The sequence below is a fragment of the Lissotriton vulgaris genome, chromosome 6, assembly GCF_964263255.1.
Source record: "Lissotriton vulgaris chromosome 6, aLisVul1.2, whole genome shotgun sequence".
Classification (NCBI taxonomy): Eukaryota; Metazoa; Chordata; class Amphibia; order Caudata; family Salamandridae; genus Lissotriton; species Lissotriton vulgaris.
In genome coordinates, this window is record NC_141694.1 from 1,451,825,768 (window position 1) to 1,451,849,005 (window position 23,238).

The 23,238-nt window shown below is 43.9% G+C and overlaps 1 protein-coding gene across 1 annotated transcript in view; it reads left to right on the forward strand.

Moving 5' to 3' along the window:
• The window catches only part of DNAAF10 (dynein axonemal assembly factor 10), a 119,154-nt gene that overhangs the window by 30,945 nt on the left and 64,971 nt on the right, over window positions 1–23,238 (forward strand). The window contains exon 2 of the mRNA XM_086927583.1: window positions 10,710–10,810. Within this exon, the coding sequence (XP_086783709.1) occupies window positions 10,710–10,810 (101 nt within the window). The remainder of the gene's footprint in view (window positions 1–10,709; window positions 10,811–23,238) is intronic.

Genomic DNA, 23,238 nt, shown 5'->3' on the forward strand with positions numbered 1-23,238 from the left:
GATAAAAACTACATGGTCAGCAAAGTGGGATGGGAGCAGGAGTGCTTATGGCAGCAGAAATGATTGACAGACAACCGATGTGCTGGCAGCTATAAATTCTCAGAACGTGCATTGATTTTAGCTGAGTCAGGAAGTCAACTAAAATAGATTACACAAGCAGGAAAAGACGAGCAGCAGGGGATGGGAGGATTACGAAGGGAAGGAAATGAACACCACAACCAAAATGGCTGCTGCTTATGCCAAATAAAATATTACACGTTTTCCACATTATGAAATCCTGCATTCGTGTAGATGTAAAGCGAGTGCCATTGGTTTGACTAACTCCTTGGGCGTGTTAGAAATTTGATGACACTGTGTGTGTTGGAGGAATGTGTAAAGTCAAAACATAGCCACTTCGAGTAATAATGCACTAAGATAATCATATATATTTTATATCTTGTGGCAACCACTCCTACTATCCTGCAAAATGCAGTGCTACATTTTGCCATGCCTCTTCAGGAAGTGATACCAGATTAAGAGGTTTTTCAGAAGTCTTCCAGTGTTTCTCAAGAACACAAATCAACTCATTTTCTTGCTTGAACAGCAATTGAAGGCCACCAATAATATTGTTTGAGTTTATGGCAAGTGCTTGTTTCACCTAAATGACCCGCACAAGCAACTCTCATTAGTGCATCTCTCCGAGCCATATGTGGTGTAAAACTTTCATGGCTCATTACCATATTATGAACTAAAGTCAATTCAGTGGAAACGTCCGCATATGATCTTCAGTTACTGTTTGACATAACATATGACTTTTCCCATTCAGATTCATACAATTCAGTGCATGCACCACAAAATTGAAATTTTCCTTCTCTTTCTTGTTTGTGTGAACCAAGAAAACATGTCAATCCAAGCACACATCTGTTACCTGCACAAACAAAAAGTTAGCCTGAGTTCAAAGTTCTTTGCTTGCGCCATACATTGCAATCATTTTAAATTCACAAACAACAATCCTGTTAGCATACAAGTAGACCTATATTGTATGTAGCACAAAAACTACCCATTGAAGCCTTATCATGGATGTCACTGCTATTTATCGCCTTCCCTACCCAATCCTGCTTCACTTTGTGAGTGAGAGGTATGTCTCTTGCAGGAAACCGTGTTGGGGTGTCGTGGCTAAATTATAATACATTTGAAAATTGAACTGTTTAACAAAGTTAGAGTTATTCAGTATCTGGGTAAAACACTAGTCCTGGCGACAGTGGATACGTTGATGAACAGTGGGCAGGATAAAAGAACCAGCAGTCCGCCTGGTCCGATGGTCCTACAGGAGAGTGTAAGAGAACAGACAAAATGAAAAGAAAGAAGAATGCACAAACTGTGTAACTATTAGATATGGGCTGCATGGCCCGCTGCTGTTGGCAAAGGAAAATTGGAAAGTTGATGCTGCCTCATGCGTCCATAGGTGAATTGCCCTGAGATACGGCATGGTGGCTGTGCATCCCAGATCCATGGTACCAAGTTAATGATATGAGGGATCATTGTGTTTGGAAAAAAATGTGACCGGATGAAAGTATTCCTTTGTTTTGTCATCCATCATGACAATCCCTGTAGCTGACTCCTGCAGGCCAAATTTAATGTGCTGTGTCTGAAGCAGAGGTCCTAAGGCCAGTAATGTATTTATTTTAATGTTGGCGTTGTGTAAAAAAATGTCCCTACTATCTTAATTAACCAGGTCTGCTTTCCTCCATGTGGCTACCACGTCACTGCTGGTACTGTAGGAAACAGACAATAGCAGGGGAAAGCAAGTCCAGTTTGTTCGGTGTCCAGGTTCTGATCCTGTGGCCCTTTGAAGTTACAACCCAGAAGAATAGTACTGTCACAAGAGTCGCAGGCAGAAGTCCAAAGAAAACTATAGCATGCCTGTCTTTACAGGGATCCTATAGACATAGACATTGTCCCTCTTGCTTCTGCCTTCCAATTCCACATTTCATCGTTGAAAGCAGCCCAGTTTTACCCTAAGTCAGGCAAGACATTCAGTTGTGCTTCAGTAGTGTCAGACCTCAGTGGTGGTGAGGCAAGACTGATACTCAACAATATTCCAACAGACTGACTGTGCCTCCCTGTAGAATTTTGGATATATTAACCATTAGTGACCCCAGACAGCTTGATTGCTGTCAGTTCTTTTATCATTGAGTGCAACTTTACTTAAGAGATATTAACAGTGGCTTTGATGAAGGATTTAGAACTCCCCTGCAAATGTTTCAGAGCGTAGCACCTGTCCCGAGAATTATGGTGTGCGCATCAGTTAAGGGGCCAACCAACTCCTCAGACAACCAGTCGCATTAGCACAGAGTCCTCTTCAAGTGCTGTCTGGTATAGACAAATCTGAGAAGAATCCCAAATTGCATGCTGGAGATAAAGACAGCATGGCTACAATGTGCATCGGTCCCTTCGAACCACACCAAGTCAAATGCAAGAAAAGGTTGGATAGCATCATCTAAATATGGCTTGTTACTTTACTCGCCAAAAAGCAGGCAAAGTAGCTGCAAGCAGTGCCGTTGGGGTAACCTATGTCTTTAGGGCACAAAAGCTAATTGTCACTGCATCATTCCCCGTGATTGGTCCCAGTGGTGATCCAGTTAAAGTGAAGCAGTGCTATCCTAATTTGTGGTAGCCGGGGAGATCAGATGGAGATCCAGATTCAGCAAGGTACTTTGCGTGCAGTAAAATTTTGTTTCTCCTTGAAAAATGGTGTTCATCTTCCACCAGTAGAAGTGGGTGGTGCTCACATGTAGGAATGCAACTTCATTAAATCATCAGGGACTGAATACTGAGTTCAACAATGAAGCTTGGGTTTAATATATATTGTGGTAGAGAGTTGGTAAATTCTCCACAGAAGGAAGAAACCACAAACCGAGTGCACACTACAAAAGGGTGCCGGTGCAGTGTGCTTGGCAGGTCTATGAGAGCAGCATTTGAAGTGTAATGTTGGCCATTCCGAGATAGCCACAGCTTAGCAGGACCTCTATCTGGTTTCATGATTATCTTCACAGCATGCAGTCCCACTGCTTGGTACCTGGTGGGAACACAAACCACGTACTTGGAACACAGGGTAGCAGCAGGATCGGATTGTGGTGTAGGGAAGACAATTAAGCTGAGACCATGACGATTGGCAATTAATCTTCGCCCATGGAGAAACTCAAAAACATCCTGGCGATGTGAGTCCTTAGGTCCTCATGAAGCACTGAAACAGGCCCATCAGAACAGACATTCTCTTGGAGGCCTAAAGAGAACACTGCACACTGATACCACCAGTGCTTTGTTTTTTCTTTTTTGTTTTTTTTTATTGCATTTTTGGTGGCGGTGGGGTGCTGGATTGTGCCTTGTTCAGCAGGACATACTCCACACATGGGTCATACGAATGCCAGCATAAGCCCCCATCACAGCCCTAAAAGTTCTCCCTATACGACACTGGAGCAGGAATTTTTGAAGACACCCCAGATGTTCAAAGACTGATCCCAACAGCATCAGGCTGTGAATAGCACGCGAGAGAGCAGCAGTGCCTTTCCTTATTAAGGCCTGCCTACTTGTGCCTTCATTAATTCAACCTTGCCTGACAGTACAAGCTGTCTGGTTACAAACAACATATTATTATCTTACCAGGCACTTAAAGTGAGCATAAGTCCCACCCACTGCATACCATTGGTTGGCTTTATTGTCTCTCTCGTTTGCTTGCTTGTAATTTAATGGCTTGCCTTCTACATCTTTTTTCAGATGGATGCATCTGCCTGTGGATTAGCCAATACCTTTTGTTTACACTGTACAGCATCGACAAAAATGACAGGGGGAGAGGGCAGGTGAGGAGCAGATTGGAATAGTGGGTGGGTGGAGGAGAGGAAAAGAAGCACACATGGAAGGATGCAACAAGGAGGATGGGGTGGGGGAAGATACACATGTGGGAGAGAATAACACAGGGGGTGAAGGGAGAAGCATGCAGGCTCAGAGTGCAACATGGGTCCCTGGGGGTGAGAAGCACAGGAGGGAGATTTCTGGATAACTCATACACTGATGAAGTACTTAAGCAAAAAGAAAATAGTAGTCTCTAAAAATGAGCAGTGGAAGGACAAAAGTAAAGTGGATAAGCTCCAGGCAAAGGACAAACAAACAAGTAACTTACCTTTGGTAACACTTTTTCTGGTGGATACAGTATCAGCCTGTGGATTCCTCACCTTATGAATATCCCCTGCACCAGCATTCCGTGGAATTTTTTCCTAGCTCTCCGCGCCGACAAGGTCGTCACAGTGTCATGGCTCCGCACGCGGCTCCGCATGACGTCACCGGAGCCATAAGAAGACCACGTCAGCGTGATGACGTCAGTTCCTTTTTATCTGCACTGTCGACGCTAACAGTTTTTTCTTGGACTCTCCATACTTCGTTTGGATACTTTGTATTTTTGATTGTATCTCTTCCTTTCTTTGTCATGTCTGCTCCGAGGAAGTCAGGGTTTAAACCTCTTAGAGAATGCGGTAAATATATGTCAATTACTGACCCACATGAGGATTGCCTTTGGTGTCTATCTTCAGACCATGACGTCGAGGGATGCTCTTTGTGCAGGAAGATGAATCCAAAGGCGTTAAAGGAGCGTGAAGCCAAACTTTACATGGCTAAAGCAAGAAAGGGGAAAAGGAGTCGAAAAAAAGGTCAAAATCTAGTTCTCCGACGTCACAAGACTCCAAGAAGAAGCACAAGAAGAAGAGGAGACCTGCTTCTCGACGCCGATCGTCAAAAGTCTGTGGTGTCGAGGTCACCTTCTCCTCGACGTTGAGAACAGGACTTTGTTTCTCCTTCAACTTCAGTGTCTCCTCAGGTGACTCCGGCTCATTCTCCTCCTTATAAGGGGACTCCAGAGCAGGCAACGACGTTGAGAGTCGAATGTGGCTGATGATGATGAGGTTCCTTTGGCTCCGGCTGTTCCACCTGTGGCTCCAGTGGCTCCGAATCCAGAGGTACCTCGATCGGATCCGGAACCGGCTTCTTATCCACAGTTTCTGATGCCGGGTTGTGATCTCTCGCATTTTTAAAATTTGATGTATGGTGTTTTCACCATGGACTCGTACCGCTCTGGAGCACCTTCTGGTCCCATGGGTCCTTTGGCATATAGTTTGGGTGTGCCTCACCAGTATCCTCAGGCCCCCATGCCGTTCATGCCAGCGACGTCGTCCTGGTCTTTTCCGGCTCAGAGGATGTCGATGCCGTATGGACAGTCTGTGGCTCCATCCCGTGAAGCTTCTTGGATTCGAACGGCGCCGGTTATGGATCCACCTTCGACGCCGCTTCCGGAGCCGTCGACACAGTTTGTGGCACTGCCGATGCTGCAACCGAAGATGCGTTCGAGGAGAGAGGCGCAGAGGTTATTGGAAGAGGAGCAGTACCGGGATGAAGAGTGGGAGGAAGGAGAGGTGTATGACACAGAAGATGTGTTTGAAGACTTGTGTGAAACAAGTGGGCTTGACACTTCTCCAGAGTGGTTCTTTGCTACTCAAAAGGCTTCTCCCTCTAAGGATGTTGCTCCATATCACACAGTTATTAGGAAGGCTGCAGAACTTTTGCACTTACAGCTTCCTTTGGCGGAGTATAAAGTATAAGCTAAACTTCTCACTGAAGTGCTTCATTCTCTTTCTTCAGTGGTTGAGCCACTCTTGCTATTTAATGATGCTCTTACTGAGCCAATACTTGATGTGTGGCGCAATCCTCTTTCGGCTCCTGCAGTCTCAAGGTCAGTCTTAAGAAGGTATAGACCTGCTCCTGGAGATCCGGTTTTCCTTTCCTCTCATCCCTCTCCTGAAAGGCTGGTTGTGCAGGCTTCTTGCTCAAAGCAGTCATCAGGAGCATTTTCGCAGGCTCCGGCAGACAGGGATTTTAAAAAGTTGGAGCAGTCTGCTAAAAAGGCCTTTTCTTCAGCCAGTATGGCATTAAAGTCTACCAATGCCACTTGTCTTTTGGGCAGGTACATTCATACTTTAATGGACTCTGCGAAACAGCTTCTCCCTAAGTTATCTGAGGAAGACCAGGGGAATCTGAGTGAGGTGTTGGTGGATGCTCAAATCGACTGCTCGCCAGGTTATCCAGCCTGGTCTGGATACAGCGGATTCTGTTTCCAGAGTCATGGGCTTGTCTATTGCGACAAGGAGGTACGCATGGTTGAAATCTTCGGGGTTCTCTCCTGATGTGCAGGCTGCTCTTATTGATTTGCCATTTGCTGGTTCCAAGCTTTTTGGTGTGCCCTGCAGAGTTTTAAGGACAGTAAGGCAACGGTAAAGTCTTTGGGTCTGCAGACTCAATCAAGAGGCTATGGATATAAAAGATACCGTGGCTTTGAGAAGTCTTCCTTTTGTGGGTCCAAACAGACTCCGCGACAGCAGCAAAACCCCCTGTATAGGAGCTACAGGGTAAAGGCAGAGGTTGCCTTCGTAGAACCGGACGTCAACCCTCTTCCTCCTCTTCCTCTACCTCCCCAACCACTCCTGGTAATGCAGGAAAGCAGCACTAGCTCCGCCATCCTGAAACATGTAGGTCCTGTGGGATTTTCTACAATATTGGTAATTAATCACTTCGGACCTTTGAGTTTTAGATCTTGTGGAAAATGGGTATGCCCTTTCCTTCAGGAAATTCCCTCCTCCTTACTCTCCTTGCCAGGGGTTTTGTACGGAGGATCATTTGCTTCTCCTTCAGAAGGAGGTTCTTATCTTATTACAGAAAGGTGCAATAGAGGTGGTTCCAGAGCAGGAAAGGGGTCAAGGATGCTACTCCCGGTATTTCATGATCCCCAAGAAGAATTGTAGGTTACGTCCTATCCTGGACCTCAGAATCTTCAATCTGTTTCTCAAGCAGGAGAGGTTCAAGATGCTCACCCTAGCGCAGGTTCTTTAGGCGCTGCAGCAAGAGGACTGGATGGTGTCCATCGACTTACAGGATGCGTATTTTCACATCCCAATCCTGAAGTCGCACAAGAAGTATCTCCGTTTTACGGTTGGGTCGCTACATTACCAATTTGCGGTCCTTCTGTTTTGGTCTTTCTACCGCACCTCACCTCTAGTCTTCACCAAGGTGATGGCAGTGGTGGCTGCCCATCTCAGGAGGTCGGGGATCCCTGTTTTCCCCTACCTGGACGAATGGCTATTGAAAGCGGAGTCGCCAGAGATGGTGCGTCATCATCTGCAGGTTAACAACCCAGTTGTTGTACGGATTGGGTTTTTCGATAAATGTACCCAAGTCTCACCTGGTGCCCTCACAGCGCAACCTGTTCATAGGGGCAGTACTGGATACCACTGTGTGTCGAGCTTTTACGCCTCCGCAGAGGATTCTCTACATTCAGGTAATGATTCCTCTGTTTTACAATGGAGTGGTTGTTCCAGTTCTGAAGGTCCTTCGCCTGCTCGGTATGTTCGCTTCCTGCATCCTGTTGGTCAACCATGCACACTGGCACATGAGGGCGCTCCAATGGGGTCTCCGCAGGCAGTGGTATCCGCACAACGGAGATCTCGGGGAGTCCTTCAGGATCTCCAGAGAAGCTACGGCCGATAAGTCTTGGTGGAGCGTGGAAGGCAATCTGTCTCAAGGAGAGCCCTTCCATCTTCCTCCATCGGTGGCCACAGTGATAACGGATGCCTCTACCCTAGGGTGCAGTGCTCATCTGGGGCATCTGGAGATCAAGGGTCTTTGGTCTCCAGAGGAGAGGTTGCTTCACATCAACCTTCTGGAATTGCGGGCGATACGTTTGGCGCTCAAGGCCTTTCTCCCTTCCCTTCGCAGTCCGTCGGTTCAAGTCCTGACGGACAACACTGCCGCAATGTGGTATGTCAATAAGCAGGGCGGAGTAGGGTCGTACCGTCTCTGCAGAAAGGCGTTGCGTCTCTTGTCCTGGGCTCAGGACCATCGGATTTGCTTGATGGCAAACCATCTGGCTGGGGTCCTGAACGTGCGTGTGGACAGTCTCAGTCGGCAGTTCTCCGCCGACCACTAGTGGAGGCTTCATCCGGCAGTTGTTAGACACATCTTCCAGACGTGGGGAACTCCTCGGGTGGACCTGTTTGCCGTTTTCGAACACGCACTGCCCGTCATTCTGCAGTCTCCAGTTTCCGAGGCAGGGAGCGTTGGGGGACTCGTTTCAGTTGAGTTGGAGCCCGCTACTCGTTTACGCGTTTCCTCCCATACCCTTGATTCCTCTGGTTCTGAGGAAGAGTCGCCAATACCGGGCCCAAGTCATGGTCGCCCTGGATTGGCCAAAAGGGTGTGGTACAGACCTTCTTCCCCTCTCTTTGCACGCTCTGCTCCGTCTCCCTCTCAGGGCAGACCTCCTCTCCCTCAGATGGAAGGGCAGGTTCTACACCCCCACCTCCAGAGCCTGCACCTTCATGCCTGGAGATTGAATGGGGCAACCTTAATTCTTTTTCTCTCCCGCCTGATGTGGTGGATGTTATTTTATCGGCTAGGCGACACTCCACCAAGTCTATCTACTACTACAGGTGGTTGTAATTTGTTAGATAAAGCGCATCTTTCTGATGTTCTTTGTTTTTCACTTTATTTGGCTCTGTAGGGTTGTGCTGTGTCCACTGTTAAAGGATATTTGTCAGCTTTGTCAGCATTTCTTGGTTTGCCAGATCAGCCTTCTCTTTTTAAGTTCTCCAATAGTCTTAAGGTTCATTAAGGGGATAACTAACATGTTTCCTCCCACTTCTTTTATTATGACCCAGTGGGATTCAAATCTGGTTTTGTCTGGTTTAATGGGTTCCACGTTCGAACCTATGCATAGTTGTCCTTTGAGGCTACTGACATTCAAAACTGTCTTTCCAGTGGCTATCACTTTGGCGAGGAGGGTGAGGGAGCTCCAGGCTTTGAGTTCAAAGCCTCCATTTCTGACCATACATGCTGAAAGGATGGTACTCAGGACCAGGGCTGCTTTTCTGCCTAAGGTGGTAACTCCCTTCCATCTAGAACAGCCCAGTACCCTCCCTACTTTCTGGAGGTAAGGCTTCATCGTTTAGATCCAAAGAGGGCGATTAGCTTCTATTTGGATAGAACAAAGGACTTCCGTCAAGATGATCAACTCTTTGTTGGATATGCTGGTCGTAGGAAGGGCAAAGCAGTGCACAAGCGCACCATATCCAGATGGATCATCTGGTGCAACAAGATATGATACTCCCTGGCTGGTAAGGAGCCTCCTGTAGGCATTAGAGCTCATTCCACCAGGGCTAAATCGTCTACCTCTACTTTGTCCAGGGATGTTCCTGTTTTGGACATTTGTAAAGCCGCAACTTGGGCCTCCCTCCACACTCTCGTGAAGCATTACTGCTTCGATTCCGAGGTGAGGAGGGACGGCCATTTTGCGTGCTCTGTTTGACAAGACTTTTTGGTATAGAAGGGTGGACACCCTCCTCCGGGAGTGGGACTGCTGTGAGATTCTATTCATGAGGTGAGGAACCGACAGGCAGATCTATCCATCAGAAGAACAAGTTACTTAGCTTCGGTAACGCTTTTTCTGGTCGCTACAGTATCTGCCTGTGGATTCCTCATTAACCTACCCGCCTCTCCGTTGTCCACCCTTTTATACCTTAAAAACTGAGGTATTAGTTATTTGATGTATTTTGTGTACTCAAGTCTTTATTGCCTCTATTTGTCCATTGTTTACTTATTTGAAATGTAAGCTTTCTTATTTCAATTTACACTGAGTGTATTTGTGTGAATTCTGTGTACTATGTATACATTGTCTCTATGGTCGGTCCGCCCGTTTTGTCTCAGTGGCATGGAAAAAAGGGGTGGAACAGACGTCATCACGTCGACGTGGTCTTCTTATGGCTCCGGTGATGTCATGAGGAGCCGCATGCGGAGCCATGACGCTGTGACGACCTCGTCGGCACGGAGAGCTAGGAAAATTTGTCTGCGGAATGCTGGCGCAGGGGATATTCATAAGGTGAGGAATCCACAGGCATATACTGTATCCACCAGAAAAAGCGTTACCAAAGGTAAGTAACTTGTTCGTTTGTCCATTGCCTGGAGCATATCCTCTTTACTTTTGTCTTTCCACTGCTCATTTTTAGAAACTACTTTTTTCTTTTTTCTTAAGTTCTTCATCAGTGTATGAGTTATCCAGCGATCTCCCTCCTGTGCTTCTCCCCCAGGCACCCATGTCGCACTATTAGCCCGCATGCTTCTCCCTTCGCCCCCTGTGTTGTTCTCTCCCACATGTGCATCTTCCCCCAGCCTCCTTGTTGCTCCCTTCCATGTGTGCCTTTTTTCCCCTCCTCCACCCACCCACAATTCCAATCCGCTCCTCACCTGCCCTCTCCCCCTGTCATTTTGATGATGCTGTACAGTGTAAACAAAAGGCATTGGCTAAGCCAACAGGCCTCAAAGGCACACCTGTTGGCTTTGCCAGTGCTAGTTATTTTTTTTACTCACACCATGTGTTGCAGACTGACCTCTGTTTCAAGATACCTTGCATCATGTAACAACAGTCATAGCTGTTGCAGTGCTGGCCTTTCCACATTTTCCAAGAGGGTATGGTATCTTCTAGCCCTTGAAAAAAGAACAGATAGCATTGATGAGCTCTAGGAGTGCCCTAAATTATTGCCTATTTAATTTATATAAAGTGTATTGTATATAGTCTTTGTTGAAATTAATGCACCGCAAGTTACTTCTGTTTATATATTTTTATCATTTTTTTAAAGCTAGAAAAACCCAAGCCCATCAAATGTGGAACATTTGGTGCTTCAGCGCTTCAGCATCGGTATCTTGCTACAGGAGATTTTGATGGAAACCTCAATGTGTGGTAAGGACGGTGATGGGCTGAGTTATGCAGCGGGATGTACTTCTTCTTTATAGGTATACATGCTTTAACGCATCACAAATCTGTAGTTAATGTGGACAAAGGTATTGAATGGCACTTAGTAGAAAAAATTATTTCCAGAAAATGTTTTGAAGTTGATTGTGTTGGTCTAGGTCAATTGGTGCAATAATTTATATATTTCAAATGCAAAAAACACATTTCATTGAGCAATATGATTGAAAAATTCAAAATTATTTTCAGAACAAGGTCGGGATACATGGCACGCCATTCTAGTTACAATACTCAAGGCCTTTATACCTGTGTGACTGCTCATTACTGTCGTCAGTTCTTGACCTATGGAATTTGGCAGCCTCCTCTGTGGATGCGTGTCAACAGGCTTCATATTGTGAAAGGAATAAAATAAACGTAGGCGGGCACTATTGGGTGGAAATGGCGCTTATGCGTTATTGGGCTCAGCTCAATCATTTTCTCAAAATGTTCTCAAAATCGGCGTGATTTTTGCGATCCTGTTTCCCCATAAGAAGACTTAAAATCTTGCGCTTATCAGCCTTCTTTCTCCTAGATTTCCTTTGGAAACATCCTTAAAAGGCCCAAACAGGGACGAAACACGTGTCGGCTGAAACCATCTATCAAGCAGTTCTACCAACATCTCGGTACTAACTTTTGAAAAATTGTAATCACACGTATATTGTGTGCTTCTCTGTAATATCTGAATCAAGTAAAATTATCATGAATCTCAATATTTGATGCGTTCATAAATTATTTCGAATTGTTTTGATCCTATTGCTCAATGAAATGGGTTTTTTGCATTTGAATTATTATAAAAATAATAGTACCAAATGACCTAGACCAACACAATCAATATAGGATATAACTGAGGAGTGCTTCGCTATTCTTAGTTTTGTTCATGCTGGGCTGGGAACTTGTTTCTTTGGTCCAGTTACACACATTGTGGCAACAGGTGTGTTTTAGCGTTCAGAGCACCTGTGTTGTGTTTGTCTTATACTGCTCTCAAGATGAAGATGTGCTCCTTCTGTACCATTGTTGCCTCTTTGGATTAGAATGTTTTGAAGTTGTTTTGCCATCCGCGACCTTGCTATTGACCAGATCTTTTAAATAGCGAGTAGCTAGCGTGAGCCACTGCAGAGGACCCCCATCCATCCAACAAGAGTTAAGATGTGGATCTATTCATGTACAGGCTCCTACCCTTACTTTGGAGCATGCAACTGAATTGCAAGCCACCGTGTTACTTCAGCCAATTCCTATCATGCAAGTAAACCAAGGCCCTCTTACTGTAAATTGTCTTTGCTTAGTCAGTTGCCTAAAACTGGCTTGTATCTTCGCCAGCCGTTAACCTGTTCACTAAAGTTCATGGTTTTCTCCATCAAGATGTTTACAGTCTTCCTACTTCAGTCAGTGGATTTATGAGAGACTCTTTCTGGGTATGGTCTTTCTCCTCATCGATCCATTCTATTCCTCTAGTTTACCCTTTAAGCAGTTGCATCCCCACCCTGAGCCAGTTCCAGAACCCTTGCATTCCAGTGTGAAATCTTCAATTGCCTATGGTGTGGGGTCAGTGGGCCACTGGTCCCATCCTTGTATGCACACTCGAATTCCTCTATGGATCACAGAGGTTTCAGAAAATTTTCAAACAATGGTTGCAATTGTCGTTTTATTCGTAATTTTCCTTGTTATGAATCATTGACATTTTTCATTTTTCATTTTTGACTTGCATAATATGATACCATCCTTATGTACATCCAATGCATTTCGGGGTTATCATACACCCCTTCATCAGGGAAAGGACACTGTAAACAAAAACATACGAGTCATAAATAATGTCTAAATGAAGCGTGGGTACAACGTAAATAGGCGCATGCACGGTAAGGGGACCTAAGTCGTGGTCGGTGAAGTTGGTTTATAGGGTTCACCTTTCCGTGACCCTGATATTCCCAAGTGAAAAAGAATAGCATGCAGATTCGGCGAAGATATGCTTACGTGTATCATTCAAAAAGTTTGCGCATAGTCCTGTGAATGGGAACGTGGGGAGAAGTACGTTAGTTACCAGTTAATGGTGCGTCGGGTTTAGCAGTGCTAGCGTAATTCCCGATGGGTTATACGATCGGACTAACCTGGTTGTTGTTAGTAGGTTCCTGCTTTCTTAGACGCTGGTTCTGGCGGAACGCCATTGACCGCGTTTCGTATCGTTAAAGGGACGCGGTCACGTGTGTTAGTTGGAAGGAGATGGGAGTGTTCCTAGCGGTTTAAAGGAACAGTGTGATGTTATCGTGCGTTCAAGTGAAGTTGAAAGCGCAGTGCAGTTTGGGCATTGTGGTTAAGTTACAGTGACCGGGTGGATCGGATAATCTGGTATGGCGGAGTTTGAGTAAGTGATTATTAGAAGAGTGTTGGGAGGCATAAGACAAAACCATCTAGTGGTACATTTATATACATCATAAATCAAGTTAGTGATATGGTATGCAGTAACTAAAATGAAACAAGAAATTAACAAGTGGTCCTTAAATCATTCAGGAGTCACTATCTCGGTCCGTGAGCAACTTCACAGATAGCAAGAGAGTTCAATTCTTTCATTAAGCCCCAGTGGCTTCTGTGTGGACAGTCTTTGGATCCATGCATTTTCTCTTTGGAGGAGAAATTTGGTGTTGTCTCTACCCTCCTGTTTGACGATAGTTTCCAATATCGTGAATTTCAGTTGAGCAATGCTGTGTTTCTCTTCATGGAAATGTATTGCTAGTGCTGATTTGGTGTTTTTTAGACGGATGTTGGATTTGTGTTCTATGAGCCTGGTTTTGATTTTACGTTCTGTCTTTCCGATGTATAGTTTGCCACACGGGCATTTTAAAGCATAGATGACATTACTGGTGTCACATGTGGCGTTGACTTGGAGTTTTATCTTGTGGCCTTTCATTGGGTGATTGATTGTATTACCTCGGATGATGCAGTTACAGTTCCCACAATTGAAACATGGTTTGGTTCCTGAGTAGCTGACTGGTTTACTTAGTTTATGTCGTACAAGTTCACCAAGGTTGCGTGATCTGGTGTATGCGAATAGTGGGGGTTCCTGAAAGATCTGGTTGAAGTCTGGCTCCAAATTCAATAATGGCCAGTGTTGGTGAATAATCTTTTTAAATTTGTTGGTAGCAGTAGAGAATTTAGAAACGACCACTAGGCGTGTCTGTTGTTTTTTGGCACTAGGTTGCAGGAGTTTCTGTCTTTCTAGGTTGTTAATCCTCTGTATGGAATCTTTAATGATGTTTTCAGGGTAACCTCTGTTGCGAAATTTGCACGCAATTTCATTGATCCGTTGTGTGGCATTATGAGGATTTGATGTGATCCGTTTTGCTCGTGCCATTTGTGAAAATGGTAGGTGTGTTTTTAAATTGGATTCGTGGAAGCTGCTGTAGTGTAACATGTTGTTCCTGTCGGTGGGCTTGGTATAGAGATCTGTTTCAAATTCTTGTCCTTTGATAGAGACCTTGACATCCAGAAAGTTGACACAAACATTTGAAATTTCCCAGGTTAGTTGTATTCTTTCATCAATGTTATTGAATTCCGAAAGTCTGTCTTGAAGTTCTTCTTGTGTACTTTTCCAAACGATAAAGATATCGTCTATGTATCTTGTGAAGAGAATTAGGTGGTCTGTCCATTTTTTGTTGTTGAGTATGTGGTTTTCTTCATAGTGTTGCATGAAGATGTTCGCATACGCGGGAGCCGCTGAATTGCCCATAGCCATTCCCACGAGTTGCTGGTACCATGTATCTTGGTGTTTAAAATAGCTTTGGTACAACGTAAACAGCATGAGTTCCATTAGGAACGTCTGAAAAGGTCTTTCCATGTCTGATTTGAGTAAAGACTGTTCTATTGCTTCAATCCCCAAGGAGTGGGGTATTGACGTGTACAGGGAACGTACATCGGCTGTACACAAGATCAGTTCCTGGTTTGTTTGTGGTTTGAGGTTCATTAGTTTCGAAATGAAATGCGTGGTGTCTTTAGTATAGGTTTTCATGGCTTGTACCATTGGTTGAAGGTATTTGTCCAATAGTTGCCCAATGGGTTCGTGTAGACTCCCGCATGTTGAGACAATGGGTCTCATGGGGGGGTCCCTTAGGTTTTTATGGATCTTGGGGACCATTCTCAAAATCGGGCTCCTGGGATTGGATTTGGTGAGAAAGTTCTTGGTTTTAACATTGATTATTCCCATTTCATGTGCTTTATCCAATATGTTGGTTAGAGTTTTCATGTATTCCGTTGTCGGATTCCCATCCAGTTTCATGTATGTTGTCGTGTCACTTATGTGTTCCAACACTTTCGATTCATACATGACTGTGTTCATGATTATGAGGGCGCCGCCCTTGTCTGCTTTTACGCATGTGATCGTTTCGTTATTGGATATTTTTCTCAATGTGGTTAAATCCTTTTGTGTGATGTTCTTGGTTTTTGTGTTCCTGTGGTTAATTTTCATTAGATCTTGTTTGACTCGGTTTTCAAATAAGTCCAATGTTTTGTGACTTACTGGTGATTGGAATGTGCTATGTGGTCTCAGTCCGAGTAGCTGGTCTGGTTCCATTTGAGGATTAGGTGGTAACACGTTGTCAAAGAAGTGCCGAAGTCGAAGTTTGCGCATGAGTTTAAAGAAACTGACTTCGAGTTCCAGGTTGTTTGAGTCGGTCGTAGGTACAAACGAAGTTCCCCTTTGTAAAAGTTGAATTTCATGTTGGGTGAGTTGGTATTCACTAATGTTAATAACTAGTTGTTCTGTGTTTTCTTGGTTTGTTTGTCCTTGATAGTTCCCGTTGTGCTCCTCGTGGTAGGTGGGTCTTTCCTTGTTTCTTTTTCTTTTGTTTTGTCCTCTCCGGGGTCTCCTTTTTGTGTTTGGCCCTGTTCTAAAAAAGGACTTGCATCTGTCTGTTGGCTAGTCGTTGGTTGTTGTGCCCTGGTTGTGTCAGGCTCTGTTGGTGTTGGTCGGGTTCTCCTTGTTCTTTGGTTATTGTCACTGTCCGATGAAGAGGTATCTGTCTGTGATGTGTATGGTTTGTTGCGTCTTTTCTGAGCGTAAACCTCAGCCCATGTATAAACCTCTCCGAGTTTATAGTCAAGAGTATCCCTCCTGTATTTACGAATCTTACGTTCATTGATGTCGTTGGTATGTTTTTCCATCTGGGTTTGAATGTCCTCCAGTATGTTTTTGAGCTCGTCCTCCGATAACATTTTGGACAGTTCTGTGGATGTCTCCTCTATTTCCCTAGTTAGATCACCTAGTATTCCAGACAGTTCTTCAATAATTAGGAGAATCAGGTCGAGTGAACATTTGTTTAGAATTTCAAACCACCTTTCTTGGAAGGTTTTAGAATTTTTACATAGTGATGGTCTAAGGGCAATTCTAAGTCCCCGTGGTATGCGTAGATTGCGGTGGTATTTAACCAATGTACTCGCGTGTAGTTGTTGGTTGATGCGTCTCTTGCTTAGATAAATTAATTGTTTAATATGTTGCTCTTTGGAGCGGGTAGTGGCTTCCTGGGCATTTTCCTCCCTAATGAGTGCGTAAATCCGATTCGCTTCGTCTTGCTTGAACGCAAAGGTCGAGGCTCTAGCCTCTGTACTCTTGGATATGTCATCAAAGTTACTCATATTGTAGTGTTTGCGTGCAGCCGGTCCAGGGGTGGACGCGAAGACGTAAAACTTAGTGTAAGTAGGGCTGGCGCACAGCGAGTTTCGTGTGAGATTATTCCTTAATGTTAAGGTGCTATACAAGTGATGTCAGGCGTCCCTCGACATCTCATTTAACAGTCTATGGTGTGGGGTCAGTGGGCCACTGGTCCCATCCTTGTATGCACACTCGAATTCCTCTATGGATCACAGAGGTTTCAGAAAAGTTTCAAACAATGGTTGCAATTGTCGTTTTATTCGTAATTTTCCTTGTTATGAATCATTGACATTTTTCATTTTTCATTTTTGACTTGCATAATATGATACCATCCTTATGTACATCCAATGCATTTCGGGGTTATCATACACCCCTTCATCAGGGAAAGGACACTGTAAACAAAAACATACGAGTCATAAATAATGTCTAAATGAAGCGTGGGTACAACGTAAATAGGCGCATGCACGGTAAGGGGACCTAAGTCGTGGTCGGTGAAGTTGGTTTATAGGGTTCACCTTTCCGTGACCCTGATATTCCCAAGTGAAAAAGAATAGCATGCAGATTCGGCGAAGATATGCTTACGTGTATCATTCAAAAAGTTTGCGCATAGTCCTGTGAATGGGAACGTGGGGAGAAGTACGTTAGTTACCAGTTAATGGTGTCGGGTTTAGCAGTGCTAGCGTAATTCCCGATGGGTTATACGATCGGACTAACCTGGTTGTTGTTAGTAGGTTCCTGCTTTCTTAGACGCTGGTTCTGGCGGAACGCCATTGACCGCGTTTCGTATCGTTAAAGGGACGCGGTCACGTGTGTTAGTTGGAAGGAGATGGGAGTGTTCCTAGCGGTTTAAAGGAACAGTGTGATGTTATCGTGCGTTCAAGTGAAGTTGAAAGCGCAGTGCAGTTTGGGCATTGTGGTTAAGTTACAGTGACCGGGTGGATCGGATAATCTGGTATGGCGGAGTTTGAGTAAGTGATTATTAGAAGAGTGTTGGGAGGCATAAGACAAAACCATCTAGTGGTACATTTATATACATCATAAATCAAGTTAGTGATATGGTATGCAGTAACTAAAATGAAACAAGAAATTAACAAGTGGTCCTTAAATCATTCAGGAGTCACTATCTCGGTCCGTGAGCAACTTTACAGATAGCAAGAGAGTTCAATTCTTTCATTAAGCCCCAGTGGCTTCTGTGTGGACAGTCTTTGGATCCATGCATTTTCTCTTTGGAGGAGAAATTTGGTGTTGTCTCTACCCTCCTGTTTGACGATAGTTTCCAATATCGTGAATTTCAGTTGAGCAATGCTGTGTTTCTCTTCATGGAAATGTATTGCTAGTGCTGATTTGGTGTTTTTTAGACGGATGTTGGATTTGTGTTCTATGAGCCTGGTTTTGATTTTACGTTCTGTCTTTCCGATGTATAGTTTGCCACACGGGCATTTTAAAGCATAGATGACATTACTGGTGTCACATGTGGCGTTGACTTGGAGTTTTATCTTGTGGCCTTTCATTGGGTGATTGATTGTATTACCTCGGATGATGCAGTTACAGTTCCCACAATTGAAACATGGTTTGGTTCCTGAGTAGCTGACTGGTTTACTTAGTTTATGTCGTACAAGTTCACCAAGGTTGCGTGATCTGGTGTATGCGAATAGTGGGGGTTCCTGAAAGATCTGGTTGAAGTCTGGCTCCAAATTCAATAATGGCCAGTGTTGGTGAATAATCTTTTTAAATTTGTTGGTAGCAGTAGAGAATTTAGAAACGACCACTAGGCGTGTCTGTTGTTTTTTGGCACTAGGTTGCAGGAGTTTCTGTCTTTCTAGGTTGTTAATCCTCTGTATGGAATCTTTAATGATGTTTTCAGGGTAACCTCTGTTGCGAAATTTGCACGCAATTTCATTGATCCGTTGTGTGGCATTATGAGGATTTGATGTGATCCGTTTTGCTCGTGCCATTTGTGAAAATGGTAGGTGTGTTTTTAAATTGGATTCGTGGAAGCTGCTGTAGTGTAACATGTTGTTCCTGTCGGTGGGCTTGGTATAGAGATCTGTTTCAAATTCTTGTCCTTTGATAGAGACCTTGACATCCAGAAAGTTGACACAAACATTTGAAATTTCCCAGGTTAGTTGTATTCTTTCATCAATGTTATTGAATTCCGACAGTCTGTCTTGAAGTTCTTCTTGTGTACTTTTCCAAACGATAAAGATATCGTCTATGTATCTTGTGAAGAGAATTAGGTGGTCTGTCCATTTTTTGTTGTTGAGTATGTGGTTTTCTTCATAGTGTTGCATGAAGATGTTCGCATACGCGGGAGCCGCTGAATTGCCCATAGCCATTCCCACGAGTTGCTGGTACCATGTATCTTGGTGTTTAAAATAGCTTTGGTACAACGTAAACAGCATGAGTTCCATTAGGAACGTCTGAAAAGGTCTTTCCATGTCTGATTTGAGTAAAGACTGTTCTATTGCTTCAATCCCCAAGGAGTGGGGTATTGACGTGTACAGGGAACGTACATCGGCTGTACACAAGATCAGTTCCTGGTTTGTTTGTGGTTTGAGGTTCATTAGTTTCGAAATGAAATGCGTGGTGTCTTTAGTATAGGTTTTCATGGCTTGTACCATTGGTTGAAGGTATTTGTCCAATAGTTGCCCAATGGGTTCGTGTAGACTCCCGCATGTTGAGACAATGGGTCTCATGGGGGGGTCCCTTAGGTTTTTATGGATCTTAGGGACCATTCTCAAAATCGGGCTCCTGGGATTGGATTTTCACTTGGGAATATCAGGGTCACGGAAAGGTGAACCCTATAAACCAACTTCACCGACCACGACTTAGGTCCCCTTACCGTGCATGCGCCTATTTACGTTGTACCCACGCTTCACATAGACATTATTTATGACTCGTATGTTTTTGTTTACAGTGTCCTTTCCCTGATGAAGGGGTGTATGATAACCCCGAAATGCATTGGATGTACATAAGGATGGTATCATATTATGCAAGTCAAAAATGAAAAATGTCAATGATTCATAACAAGGAAAATTACGAATAAAACGACAATTGCAACCATTGTTTGAAAATTTTCTGAAACCTCTGTGATCCATAGAGGAATTCGAGTGTGCATACAAGGATGGGACCAGTGGCCCACTGACCCCACACCATAGACTGTTAAATGAGATGTCGAGGGACGCCTGACATCACTTGTATAGCACCTTAACATTAAGGAATAATCTCACACGAAACTCGCTGTGCGCCAGCCCTACTTACACTAAGTTTTACGTCTTCGCGTCCACCCCTGGACCGGCTGCACGCAAACACTACAATATGAGTAACTTTGATGACATATCCAAGAGTACAGAGGCTAGAGCCTCGACCTTTGCGTTCAAGCAAGACGAAGCGAATCGGATTTACGCACTCATTAGGGAGGAAAATGCCCAGGAAGCCACTACCCGCTCCAAAGAGCAACATATTAAACAATTAATTTATCTAAGCAAGAGACGCATCAACCAACAACTACACGCGAGTACATTGGTTAAATACCACCGCAATCTACGCATACCACGGGGACTTAGAATTGCCCTTAGACCATCACTATGTAAAAATTCTAAAACCTTCCAAGAAAGGTGGTTTGAAATTCTAAACAAATGTTCACTCGACCTGATTCTCCTAATTATTGAAGAACTGTCTGGAATACTAGGTGATCTAACTAGGGAAATAGAGGAGACATCCACGGAACTGTCCAAAATGTTATCGGAGGACGAGCTCAAAAACATACTGGAGGACATTCAAACCCAGATGGAAAAACATACCAACGACATCAATGAACGTAAGATTCGTAAATACAGGAGGGATACTCTTGACTATAAACTCGGAGAGGTTTATACATGGGCTGAGGTTTACGCTCAGAAAAGACGCAACAAACCATACACATCACAGACAGATACCTCTTCATCGGACAGTGACAATAACCAAAGAACAAGGAGAACCCGACCAACACCAACAGAGCCTGACACAACCAGGGCACAACAACCAACGACTAGCCAACAGACAGATGCAAGTCCTTTTTTAGAACAGGGCCAAACACAAAAAGGAGACCCCGGAGAGGACAAAACAAAAGAAAAAGAAACAAGGAAAGACCCACCTACCACGAGGAGCACAACGGGAACTATCAAGGACAAACAAACCAAGAAAACACAGAACAACTAGTTATTAACATTAGTGAATACCAACTCACCCAACATGAAATTCAACTTTTACAAAGGGGAACTTCGTTTGTACCTACGACCGACTCAAACAACCTGGAACTCGAAGTCAGTTTCTTTAAACTCATGCGCAAACTTCGACTTCGGCACTTCTTTGACAACGTGTTACCACCTAATCCTCAAATGGAACCAGACCAGCTACTCGGACTGAGACCACATAGCACATTCCAATCACCAGTAAGTCACAAAACATTGGACTTATTTGAAAACCGAGTCAAACAAGATCTAATGAAAATTAACCACAAGAACACAAAAACCAAGAACATCACACAAAAGGATTTAACCACATTGAGAAAAATATCCAATAACGAAACGATCACATGCGTAAAAGCAGACAAGGGCGGCGCCCTCATAATCATGAACACAGTCATGTATGAATCGAAAGTGTTGGAACACATAAGTGACACGACAACATACATGAAACTGGATGGGAATCCGACAACGGAATACATGAAAACTCTAACCAACATATTGGATAAAGCACATGAAATGGGAATAATCAATGTTAAAACCAAGAACTTTCTCACCAAATCCAATCCCAGGAGCCCGATTTTGAGAATGGTCCCCAAGATCCATAAAAACCTAAGGGACCCCCCCATGAGACCCATTGTCTCAACATGCGGGAGTCTACACGAACCCATTGGGCAACTATTGGACAAATACCGTCAACCAATGGTACAAGCCATGAAAACCTATACTAAAGACACCACGCATTTCATTTCGAAACTAATGAACCTCAAACCACAAACAAACCAGGAACTGATCTTGTGTACAGCCGATGTACGTTCCCTGTACACGTCAATACCCCACTCCTTGGGGATTGAAGCAATAGAACAATCTTTACTCAAATCAGACATGGAAAGACCTTTTCAGACGTTCCTAATGGAACTCATGCTGTTTACGTTGTACCAAAGCTATTTTAAACACCAAGATACATGGTACCAGCAACTCGTGGGAATGGCTATGGGCAATTCAGCGGCTCCCGCGTATGCGAACATCTTCATGCAACACTATGAAGAAAACCACATACTCAACAACAAAAAATGGACAGACCACCTAATTCTCTTCACAAGATACATAGACGATATCTTTATCGTTTGGAAAAGTACACAAGAAGAACTTCAAGACAGACTGTCGGAATTCAATAACATTGATGAAAGAATACAACTAACCTGGGAAATTTCAAATGTTTGTGTCAACTTTCTGGATGTCAAGGTCTCTATCAAAGGACAAGCATTTGAAACAGATCTCTATACCAAGCCCACCGACAGGAACAACATGTTACACTACAGCAGCTTCCACGAATCCAATTTAAAAACACACCTACCATTTTCACAAATGGCACGAGCAAAACGGATCACATCAAATCCTCATAATGCCACACAACGGATCAATGAAATTGCGTGCAAATTTCGCAACAGAGGTTACCCTGAAAACATCATTAAAGATTCCATACAGAGGATTAACAACCTAGAAAGACAGAAACTCCTGCAACCTAGTGCCAAAAAACAACAGACACGCCTAGTGGTCGTTTCTAAATTCTCTACTGCTACCAACAAATTAAAAAAGATTATTCACCAACACTGGCCATTATTGAATTTGGAGCCAGACTTCAACCAGATCTTTCAGGAACCCCCACTATTCGCATACACCAGATCACGCAACCTTGGTGAACTTGTACGACATAAACTAAGTAAACCAGTCAGCTACTCAGGAACCAAACCATGTTTCAATTGTGGGAACTGTAACTGCATCATCCGAGGTAATACAATCAATCACCCAATGAAAGGCCACAAGATAAAACTCCAAGTCAACGCCACATGTGACACCAGTAATGTCATCTATGCTTTAAAATGCCCGTGTGGCAAACTATACATCGGAAAGACAGAACGTAAAATCAAAACCAGGCTCATAGAACACAAATCCAACATCCGTCTAAAAAACACCAAATCAGCACTAGCAATACATTTCCATGAAGAGAAACACAGCATTGCTCAACTGAAATTCACGATATTGGAAACTATCGTCAAACAGGAGGGTAGAGACAACACCAAATTTCTCCTCCAAAGAGAAAATGCATGGATCCAAAGACTGTCCACACAGAAGCCACTGGGGCTTAATGAAAGAATTGAACTCTCTTGCTATCTGTAAAGTTGCTCACGGACCGAGATAGTGACTCCTGAATGATTTAAGGACCACTTGTTAATTTCTTGTTTCATTTTAGTTACTGCATACCATATCACTAACTTGATTTATGATGTATATAAATGTACCACTAGATGGTTTTGTCTTATGCCTCCCAACACTCTTCTAATAATCACTTACTCAAACTCCGCCATACCAGATTATCCGATCCACCCGGTCACTGTAACTTAACCACAATGCCCAAACTGCACTGCGCTTTCAACTTCACTTGAACGCACGATAACATCACACTGTTCCTTTAAACCGCTAGGAACACTCCCATCTCCTTCCAACTAACACACGTG